This window comes from Brienomyrus brachyistius, chromosome 7 (genome assembly GCF_023856365.1).
Source record: "Brienomyrus brachyistius isolate T26 chromosome 7, BBRACH_0.4, whole genome shotgun sequence".
NCBI lineage: Eukaryota > Metazoa > Chordata > Actinopteri > Osteoglossiformes > Mormyridae > Brienomyrus > Brienomyrus brachyistius.
The window spans coordinates 16762088-16773706 of record NC_064539.1 but is presented as its reverse complement, the minus strand read 5'-3'; the positions used below and the strand labels follow the sequence as shown (position 1 = coordinate 16773706).

Below are 11619 nucleotides of genomic sequence, written 5' to 3'. Positions count from 1 at the left end.
GAAAAATACTTTTTAATTGCAACAGTTTTAATGAAGGCCTGCTTAAAATGCACAGATCAGATTGTGAACAATAGAAAGAAACAAACATGAATTGTGATTCAGGGAGAAAGAAGATCTGAAGAATATGAATGTTTACCAGTGAAAGAGTTCACAATTTGACACATTACTTGTACAATAGTTCCAGTGAAACACTCTCCTCTAAATAATGTAGATACTTATTGGAGAACGGAGGTCAGCCAGACTACAGAGGAAGGCTGGTCATTGGTATGAGGCCATTGGTGGTTACTGTGGAAACCCTCAGAAATGCTTCATAGCTTTTGCCGGACAGTTCACACTCCTAAGAAAACTAGTTCTTTATCATGTTGCTGGTGAACTGTCTGGAATATTACACCCCCTGTCATGACCCTAACTTTGTAGTACTCTAGAACACAAGATCATCTCTGCATGGTCCATATTTCGGTAATATATAATTATATCTAGTTTTTCAGAGAAAGCACAGGGACCAAGGCAGAGAGGACCCTGGATGGGATGACAGCGCATAGCAGTGCAAACAATAATAGGCACACACTGAACACAGGCTATTGGGCTACAGGGAAAACATGATGGGGGGGGGGGGGGGGGGGCAGAATTAAAGCCCCGACTCTGGGAACACGGGGGAACCAGAATCAAAGCCCCAGAATCAAATCTCCAGCTCTGGAAACCCACTGGTCACAGCTGTACCCACTAAGCCACCATGCTGCCCACAACTTATGATTACAATTTATGACTCACTTAAAATTATTAAGTCAAATCATTTAATTTGTTACATTACTTGGCACTTGGTAAGTGCAGGACAGTAACACAAATAGCAAGTATACAAAAAAAACAGTAATATAAAGCATTGTGCTAATAAACAGTGATTAAATAAATAGCAATCACGTGTGTATAAAGGACCATCGCAGCTGTTTCTGTTGGACTCCCTGATTCTGAAGAAGAGGCCAGAGAGCCTCATTGTACAGTCAGCAAGGTCTCCTGCACCTTCAAATGTCTGACATGTGCAGATCATGAGCCAGGTGGACAACTGGTGCCCACATGACTTTTCACCTTTCTCACTAATTAACCTGTTGCATATATTTTAGCCCAATAGTATGAGATTTGGATGTCACACAATGGGTATGTGGTTTAAGTGCAATGGTAACCTTGTTTGTGAAAGGCAAAGTACAGTAAATAAAACAATTAGTCACAAACATATCCTGCCTTCGAGAAGGACCGCAGAAACATTTAGCGTGTAATACTCACATCAACACTCCAAACCAAGAGAGGAAAGTGGATTGTCACGAAACTTACTGGAAAAACAGCCTCCTCACAAGTTTGCAGAAGGCATGAATACCCAGAGAGTTTCCTGTGCATAGAAGCATCTGTCATGTATTTCCTCTTTTCCAGACATCAAAAAGTCAGCGTCAAAAATATCCTCTGGCCCTGCCGTCACGGGAGGACATGCATCACCACAACACAGGTCTTGGCAGGCAGAGATAAGCAGGTTTGCATGTCGCTCCTCTCATCAGTTCATAGGAGAAAGGTTCATTTCCCCTTGTTGTTTGACAGGGACTAGAGGGGGACAGAACCTCCACATGTAAGCAGTTCAGTTCAGTTTTCCTTCCCCATCATACCTATTAGTTTTCTTTTGGCACTGAACACTGTTTGTCCAATAGCCCAATAGTTGTTTATAAAAAGAAGTAACTTCTAATTTAATACAACATCTTAATTTAATGTAATCTTCATGTCACTAGCAATACATTAGCTTCCTGTGTGTCATTGTCATCTCACAAATTTGACATCATTGTACGCACATGTTCACAACAGCACACTAAAGGTAATATCAGTGCTCCTAACCCCCATGGCTTTGGACTCTGGGAGGAAATTAATGTACCCAGAAGAAATCCACACCAAGATGTAGAGAAGGTGCAAACTCCACAGGCACAGAGCTAAGGGAAGAATCAAACTCACAGTCTGGAGATTTTTAGCTGCACAAACAATGTAGGCATGACCTCCAGAGAGTAATAAACCAGACAATATGTTATATTGTGACAAACTAGAGTCACCTTACTCCAGACACGCGTCGAAATCTATAGAACAAACAACAAAGGTGGACATGTCCAATTCAGATTCTGAATTCTTTATGCTCTCTTTGATCATGCAAAACTAAAGTCCTCCGGCGGGAGCCAAAGAAATCAGCAACTCTCACTTCAAGATTATCGCTCACAAAGCAGGTGGCCCTGGTGCAGTTTCATGCAATCTAAATGCTTGCTGTGACCAATCTGCTGCTGTTTTTAATGGGCATTTTTGATCTCTCTCTCTCTGAGGGATTCCACACCTCCCACCTGTTTTTAAGACACTGCAATAATTCCAGTCCCAAAGAAATACAAAGTGGACAGTTGGTTTATATTTTTACTTTCCGGACCTGAACTATCCACCTCTACATATGCCTAGCACACTGATCCCCTGAAGGAGTCTTACCAGGATGTAGCGTTTGGGAATTAGCACCACCATAGGTCATCGCTCTTTGGACTTTTTCCACCAGTAGATCCCAGTGCATGTAAGTGGAAAGAAAACCTCGTTGACCCAGACCCTTAACACTGTCCTCCTGATTTCTGATCTCCTTGCTGTTCATGTGTGAGGGCTTGGATGCAGCTCCTATTTCACCTTCAAGTCTGCCGATGATGCTACCATCATGGCCTGATCACCAACAATGATTAGTCAGTCCGTACAGAGGAGGTTAGTCTCCTGCCAGGACAACAACGAATCCCATAACATCAGCAATATCAAGGTGCTCATAATCAATTTCTAGAAAGTGAAGGTGGAGCAAACTCATTTACAGCGAGGAGGAAGCTGAGGCGGGAGTCAGCAGCTTTTAGTTCACGGGAGTCACTATCACAGACAAACATATTTGGACACAACACACAACTGCAGCAATCAAGGAGGCCAGTGGCTTTACTTCCTCAATGGCTGAGGAAGGTCCAGGAGACACTAGAAGCAATTACCAACCTCTACAGATTAATTATATAATCTATTCTCACTGAATAGTGTACATCGTAGTACAGAAACTGCTCAGCTTGGTCCTGCAGAGCACTGCAGAAAGTGGTGAAGATCACTCCATGCCGTCAACAGGACACTGCCTTCACTTCGTGACATTTATGCTTCACGCTAACTCAGAAAGGCAGGTAGCATCATCTATGAATCCAGTAACTCCTTCTACTGTGACTTCCTTCAGGTGGCACAGAAGCATCAGCACTAGAACCAGTATGTTACACACGCAAATCATAAGGCTAATCCAGAGCACCTCGGTATAAAATATAAGAGCAATATAGATCAACTACTGGACACTATACAGTCATTTGTTATTAATGTCATTGCTGAGTATTAACTTTGTATGTATGTTATGTATTATTTATCCGTGCTACTTAGTGTTTTGTGTTCGTATCTGATGTTACTGCTTAGTATTATTTTAAATGCACTGTTCTATAAAACTCCGCAGGAATCACACGTTTAGCATTACATATGACAAAATTAAAACTTGCCCATTTCTGCATTGCAGTTATACTCCTAAACGGTAGGTGGCAGTACATTTTGATACTTAAGTGTATTTCTACTTAATAAAATAGTAATTTAGGCCTTTCTGAAAGCATGGTTCGATTGTTCGACTATTGTTGTTGCACATAACCTATATTACGTGTAACAAAAAAACCCGAATTGTTATTAATGTGGGCTCTGTAGGATTTCTAATAGCGTTCGGTGGGAAGCTAAAGTCCGGAAGTGGAATTCATAAACATGTGCCTGGCTTTAAACAGTTCACGAACAGAATTAGAATAATGTTACAGAAAACAATGCGTATGGCGAAATGTTGCCTTCTGGCTCAAAACAGACATGTCCTTTTGCAGGCATTCGGGCAGTACTCATTTACTACTTTTCGGCTATTTTCATTATTTCAGAAAACATCGGTTAGTTGTATGGAACACATTTGCAGTATACAAGAAAACTACTTATCCGAGGCTGCGAGATATGCTTTGGTTAGAAGAATCATGTACTTATTGCCTAAACAGAATCTAAATTCTCTGAATCTACGACGTGAATTCTCGACTTCTGCTCTACACAGAAGCGAAGCGGTGGGAAAGGTACAATCCAGCCATTATCATCTTGTGTATACGTGCAAGGTAAGGGACACGAATGACAGAGACGTATAACGCCATGTCAGGTATTATAGTGACGAGCATGAAATAAACGTGCTGTTATTATATAACGATCCATGCGGGTTTGCCTTTGCCAGACGTTCACATTGTGTCATTATCTTGCTTAATAAATGCTCCTGTCAAAAGAGGGCTTTTGGCAGTTTCGACGGTGATTTTTTTCCGTCTTCTAATGTATATAATTACATATTTATCGAAACGATTCACGTTGAATTGTGCGGTGTCTACCGTTCTGAGATATACACAGCTATACCCACTCCATACAGGCAATCCTAAGCGTGTGCTTTCTGTTTTTCAGCGGTGCTCAACCAGATCCATGAAGAAAATATCCAAAGTGGCATATCACAGAGGGGTGGTCATAGTGACCTGTCCGGGCTGTAAAAACCACCATATAATTGCAGACAATTTGGGATGGTTTTCGGACCTTGAAGGGAAAAGGTGAGGTGTAAGAACTTCTCTAGATATGTAGAAGGTTTTAAAAACGGGTACATTTAAATGACAAAAAAAACTACGACGTAATCAGCTGATCAAACTGATGGATGATGATTTAAACTGGGTGGAAAAATGATCGTTGGCAACATTGAATTGCAATGTGAGATGCTGTTTGCTACAGATGAATGGCTTTTCAGTGCAGGTATTGTATCTGGTTACTACACCATACAGGAACATAGAGGAGATCCTGGCAGAGAAGGGGGAGAAGGTGAAGAGGGCTACAGGTGATGAAGCGATAGAAGTTGTGGTAGAGGAATTTAGCTCCGAGAACATATCACATGAAGAAAAAGGCCAGAAGCCAAATGAAGGCTCGGACCAATCATAAGACCAGCTTGTGTTGTATTAAGTTGTTTCTTCCCAAGCAGTAATGTGGGATTTTTAGAAATGTATTTATCTATGTATGGATGGAAACAAGTAAAGTTCTTATTTTTGCTGCTTTTTTTTATTAGAATAAAATAAAAAAAAAAAAAAACTAGCACTGTTATTAATACTGACACACATGGTACCACAATTATTTTGTGAATGCAATGATGTTTCTGGACTTTAATAATAATGTCTCACACCTCTGGGACCCAGGTTCAAGTCTCCGCCTGGGTTACATGTGTGTGGAGTTTGCATGTTCTCCCCATGTCGTCGTGGGGTACCCTCCGGGTACTCCGGTTTCCCCCCACAGTCCAAAAACATGCTGAGGCTAATTGGAGTTGCTAAATTTCCCGTAGGTGTACATGTGTGAGTGAATGGTATGTGAGTGTGCCCTGCGATGGGCTGGCCCCCCGTCCTGGGTTGTTCCCTGCCTTATGCCCATTGCTTCCGGGATAGGCTCCGGACCCCCCGTGACCCAGTAGGATAAGCGGTTTGGAAAATGGATGGATGGATGATTGATAGCTGTACTTTATTTGCTGGATTCAAACACAAAGTGCAAATATGCACTCATTGCAAAACCAAAACAATGTGCAAGACAATACACAAAGGGCTAAGCAAATTAATAAATATACAAATTCAGAGGTGTATGTGTGATGTATATAGTTATATACCGTATTATTGTATGGCCAATGGGAACAGTTGCACCAAGAGATCGACCTGTGGAGAGGATGGGCAGGATTCTCCATGATGTTTTCTACAATGTTCTCCAGAGGGTCCAGCGTCAGTCCGGTGATGTAGCTTGCCGTCCCCAAGACTTTGTTCAGGTGCTTAGCATCATATAAACTTTCCCCTTGCTTCCCCAACAGACCACAACATACACAAGTATCCTGCGAATACAGTATTGATTATGTGACAAAAACTGTACTTTATACATTTTCATATGGATTTTAAGTTTTATTTATAAATATGACGTATTCAAAGTCCTGCATCCAGCGTCCCATGATGGCTTCTCTTGCTATTATTCTGTTCTAATTCTTGTAAAGAAATGCACGGTTGCTTCTGGCCTTGCGTATGCTTTTTACCTGCCGTGGCCAGTAATCACTTTCCCACGTTTGACAATGGGGATTTTAGCAGCCCCATGTCCCCTAGCGGCACGCGGCTGCACGGCCCTCCACCGGAGTTTGCGCAGTGGGCCGTGTGGGTATCCGTCGGAGTTTGCGCAGTGATCCGCACGAACGCAGCTTCCGATCGCACAGTTTCCAGGCACGCAAATGGTGGCGCATCTGCCGCCTGCACAGCCCGCGAGTCGCAGCCAAGCCGCAGAGACGTCCAGGGAATTAAGCAGCCAGCAAAACATGGGGCTGACCGAATAAGCGCGACCTGCAGCCGGCGCCCATCTAGCTATTTTAATTATTATTTCTCTTCCTTGAGTGAGGAAGAAGGGCCTCAGCTTGGTCGGCACGATGGCCTCCGCCGAGTCGTCCTCGGAAGTGGAGCGGCCGAAGCATCACCCGTTTCTGATAGGGGTGAGCGGAGGGACGGCCAGCGGGAAGGTAAGGCGCTGTCAGCGGCCAGCACCCGGGACAACGTCGCCGTCTGCCCGCCGTAGCCAGCGCTGCAATGGCGACTATGCTTATCTAACAACGCGACTGTTCGCCTTCAGGTCCACGACATACTGACAGAAAATATCCATCTTCATGCATTAAACATGCAGCGCCTTGCTGTATATGTTACTAAATGTCCGTATTGCCGTAACACAAAGTAAAACTAAGGAAGGATGTCACGGGCTTCCCCTGCCCCTATCGGAGATCTGTCTTTTACTTGATTTTATTATTAATAAAACGAGTCACGCTGGACATCAGCTAAATGTAATGTTGACTATTTAGTACTTAAAATAACCGCTTTTATTTATCTAGTTACTCACATGACTTAGGGCAGTTACCTTTTTTTAGCTTCCTGTCTGATTCTGGCCGCTGTGGGATCTTTTGCTTGACAAGGTCTCCGGTTATAGTCTCATTTGTCTGATGATGTATGAGCGTAAACTTCCATGCAAAACATACCTACAACACAACAATATTAAAACTGCTATAACTCTGAAGTCTGAACAATTATCATAGATCAGGATAGCATATTTTAATAATTCCCTAAAATGCTTACCCAAGAGGATACAAAACGTATTACTGTTATATTAATAAGTTTTTCATTAAGTTTGAAGTCAGTATGTTTTACATGTTCTTTCTGCTTCATTTTCTCTGTTCTTACAAAGATTTCTGAAATAATCGTATGAAAATAGTTGGAATTTTCAGTCATATTGCTGTAGTTTCTCAGCACGGGGTCCAGTTGACTTTGGCTGAACACTTATATCCTGCAGCCCAGTACAGAATCAATCACACACGCGCGTAATAATCTCATGACCGTAGTGTGGCTAGTTTATTCCATGTATTTTCATCTTTTTTTGTTTTTATAAATGTTGCGACAGTCGTGGAAATTTCTCATATTGCCATGTGATATCACACAGCCCCAGTTTTGTGCATCTGAATGCAGTTCTGAAAGCTTCTTGTCACTGTCTCCCAGTCCACTGTGTGCGCAAAGATCATGGAGCTGCTGGGACAGAACAAGGTGGACCATCGGCAGAGGAAGGTCGCTATCATTAGCCAGGACAGCTTCTACAGGGTCCTGACCACTGATCAGAAGTCCAAAGCACTTAAGGGCCATTACAACTTTGACCACCCAGGTGTGCCTTTGCAATGCGCTGCTCCAGCTACAATGCTTTGACTTACTGACTGACTTAGTGGTGCGACAGTGATGCTCATTGGATAACCGTCGAACTTTGAATTTTGATGTCCCGGCCTGGCGATAAAGCGTTCAATACTTTTTACTGCTATAGTGTTTAACAACGTATCATAAAGTATATTTTTCATGTGTGTAATGAAATATTTACTTATTCTATGACAGTAGTTAGTTACTTACTTACTTACTTAAGTTATTATCTTAATATTCAACATACGATATTTTAAACTTGCATTGGATTCATCCAGAAATTCGAGGAACGCCACTATCTGAAAAAGCCCTGCATTCGTTTTCACCACAGTAATTGTGTTGACGACTGATTCTCAGAGCAGTACTTTTTAAAAACCAAAAATGCAATTGTATGAATAATGCTTCGTTTGAATGGTTTTATTAATGACATAAATCATATGCTAATAATGGATTATCTTGGAAATGAATAATACTAAAAATGTAACCCTAATATAGTGTTGTGTTTTGTTTTTCCAGTAGATTATTTTCATGGAAACTCTTACATTTATTTAAATATTGCTTTCCTGGTGATTCTCTGACATTGTCATCGTTGTTGATTCACAGATGCTTTTGACAATGAGCTCATGTACCAAACCCTGAAGGATATTGTGGAAGGGAAGGTTGTTGAGGTTCCAACGTATGACTTTGTCACCCACTCCAGGTGAGAAGGAATAAACACGCCTGTACGGTGACATTTGTGCCTTGTGAAAACTGCTCTCGGTGGGCAATGTTTATGCTCACGATAATGTAATAAAATGAAGAATTTTATGTGACATAACACTAACATTTCTGAGATAAGAATAATTGTGTATTAAAACCTGCACATACATCAACCTTGCAGTCATAGAGACTCTGCTCACGCATTTTTCGTGTGTGTGTGTCTGTGTGGTCAGGCTGCAGGAGAGGATCACAGTGTACCCAGCCGATGTGGTTCTGTTCGAAGGCATCCTGGTTTTCTACACGCAGGAGGTCCGGGACATGTTCCACATGAAACTCTTCGTGGACACGGACTCTGATGTCCGTCTCTCGCGGAGAGGTATGGGCCGTGCCTGTCTCTGCAGTTCCCCCTCTCCCCTGACTTGCTCTCTGCCTCCGCACCGGATTAGCCTGCCTGCTTTGGCGACGTCTGTAGCTCGACTCACGGCTGGCGCTGTTTCTGCTCATTTCTCAGTTCTGAGGGACATGAAGAGAGGCCGCGACCTGGAGCAGATCTTGACTCAGTACACTACTTTTGTCAAGCCTGCCTTTGAGGAATTCTGTCTGCCGGTAATGAGCCGCTGACCAGCTGCGGGTCGCAGTAACTGCTCTGTGTAAAATAAACAATTTTGTGGTTACTTTGTAATACTTTTTATTTGCTTACTGTTAATGATAAGGCCATATAAAGCGAAAAGTACAGTATTAAAGAGTCAGTATATGTGGGTCTGTGTTATTGTTCCTGCGCTATACTGTTTGGCAAAATAAATGAATTTATGGAAGATTAAGTATATAAGACCATTTAGAAACGCCACCTGGTATGAAACCATGTAGGTTGCTTAGAGATATTTGAATTTGCTGTATTGTATATATCTTAAGTAGAGCACCTCCACACAGCCATTTAAAGACCTTTTACCATTTCCCTAGACCAAGAAATATGCTGATGTCATTATACCGCGAGGTGTTGACAACATGGGTAAGTCATTTCAGAGGTCAGACCTTTTCCGTCCTCAGGCGGCATGTCACGTTCCGATGTTTGAATTGCCGCCGTGGGCCAGATAATTAAGCGTTTAGTTCTGACTGAGAGGTCAGTCGTCTCATGCTTCTCTTCTCCCCAATCTCACTTCAGTGGCCATCAATCTCATTGTGCAGCACATCCAAGACATCCTCAGCGGGGACATTTGTAAATGGCAGCGGAGTTCAGTAGGTGTCCACGGCCGTAGCTTCAAGAGGGTTATCTCTGACCAAGCAGACACCCTCGCAGGAAAAAGGATTTCCATGGAACCCAGTAGCCGGCCTCACTGAGGGGAGGAACTGGGCGAGATCTGCCACCACCTAGATACCGGGCCGTCGTCAGGATGCTGAGTCACATGCAAAGGTCGGCTGAAAAGAGTCATTCCCAGCCAAACCCATACAAGCTGTTTGGAAATGGACCATAATATTTAAGGATTCATAATAATTGAAATGTACCAAGGCGTAAATGAACACAAGTTCACATGGTGGGTCAGAGATATTTACCAATCAGAACACACCAGTCCAAAAACCCGAATGCCCCGGCTGCTAGTGCAGTGTACAGAGAATTTCCTAGAATTTTGTCCGATTACAGAAATCATTTCTTCTGATGACCTGCTAGGTGTGGATTTCTGACTCTGCATTGACTCGGTAAGCTTAATCCCACCCTGAGTTTTCCATTTATTTACGATATTCTTCATGTTCCCCATCTTAATTGTAATTAAATACAGGATGGTCATTTGAAGTATTAAGCAGTTAACTTCTCTTGGCTATGTATAAGGGATGATATTTGTTCTTTGATTTTCACCCAGGAAAAAACATGAAAACATGAATAATGGATGTTTGTCCAGTGTTGCTAATCATTGCTCGTGTGCACTTGTGCTAGTACAGAATGTTAGCTAACTAATGTAGAACGATAATAGCAGAGTCATTGTTTTTTTAAGTTTTTTGTGTGTTAAAATAAGGAAATAACAAAAGACTTCCATGGGTGACTGTATGCCAGTTAATTCTGTATATTCAGTTTTCAAATTAAATATGTAATAATATAAAGTTTCGTTTCCATTTTTGAGAATTACAATGACAATGCATAAGAATTCCATAAGAATTGGTGACCATGCAAAGAAATATGAGCGAATGCAGTGCTTAGTCAAGCAACATCCCTCCCATACATTGTAAAGACTTGATTTTTGGAAAAAAAAATGTTGCCCTTTACTGCTCCGAAGTGGTACTAGACTGGTAAGTGAAAACAAAAATATACAGATAGATCTCACTTCCTGCCTCTCACTTTACCATTAGCTTTAACGATATATTGTGTTGGCTCTAACGAGATTAGTCCCAAAGCCAGTGCACTCCTCATTCATACTAGCATGTCTACTGTCATGATCTCATCACACAGAGTGAGAAGTTGCAATCTAGAGTTTCTAAAATTACATGAGTTGAATGAGTGATGGGATGGCATGGTGGTGCAGTGGTTAGCACTGTTGCCTCACACCTCTGGGATCTGTGTTCAAGTCTCCGCCGGGTTACATGTGTGTGGAGTTTGCATGTTCTACTCATGTCGTCGTGGGGTTTCCTCCGGGTACTCCGGTTTCCCCCCACAGTCCAAAAACATGCTGAGGCTAATTGGAGTTACTAAATTGCCTGTAGGTGTACATGTGTGCGTGACTGATGTGTGAGTGTGCCCTGCGATGGGCTGGCCCCCTTATTAAACTAAATTTTAGCTACCTAAATGATTGTGAATGCCTTAAACCGTAGCCCCCTGTTCCATAGAGCAGAAATAAGCACCAAAATACGTTTTAAAGTTTGACTTTTTCTGCAAAGAAAAGACACTAATGGTCAGCATGTGATTTTGTCAGGAAATCACTCTCGTTCTCTCTGACACACACGGCCGATACATGCCAGTATACAGGTGTGAGTGGTGTGTACTTCACCGCCTCTGGCCTTGTCCTAGCACACACACTTGGTATTGGTTAGTTGCATTTTATTTTCATTGCTGAAGCCATGGTTTTATTTGTTCAGTGTTAACCTGCAGTTTTCA

At 42.3% G+C, this 11619-nt stretch overlaps 1 protein-coding gene across 1 annotated transcript; it reads left to right on the top strand.

Annotated features, from left to right (window-relative positions):
- Positions 1-6296: 6296 nt before the first annotated feature.
- Positions 6297-10631, top strand: uck1 (uridine-cytidine kinase 1). The gene is made up of 7 exons (XM_049018935.1): positions 6297-6631; positions 7653-7812; positions 8442-8538; positions 8771-8913; positions 9049-9143; positions 9498-9546; positions 9700-10631. Exons 1-7 carry the CDS (start codon positions 6542-6544, stop codon positions 9873-9875), a joined length of 810 nt encoding a protein of 269 aa, XP_048874892.1. The 5' UTR covers positions 6297-6541; the 3' UTR covers positions 9876-10631.
- Positions 10632-11619: the final 988 nt, after the last annotated feature.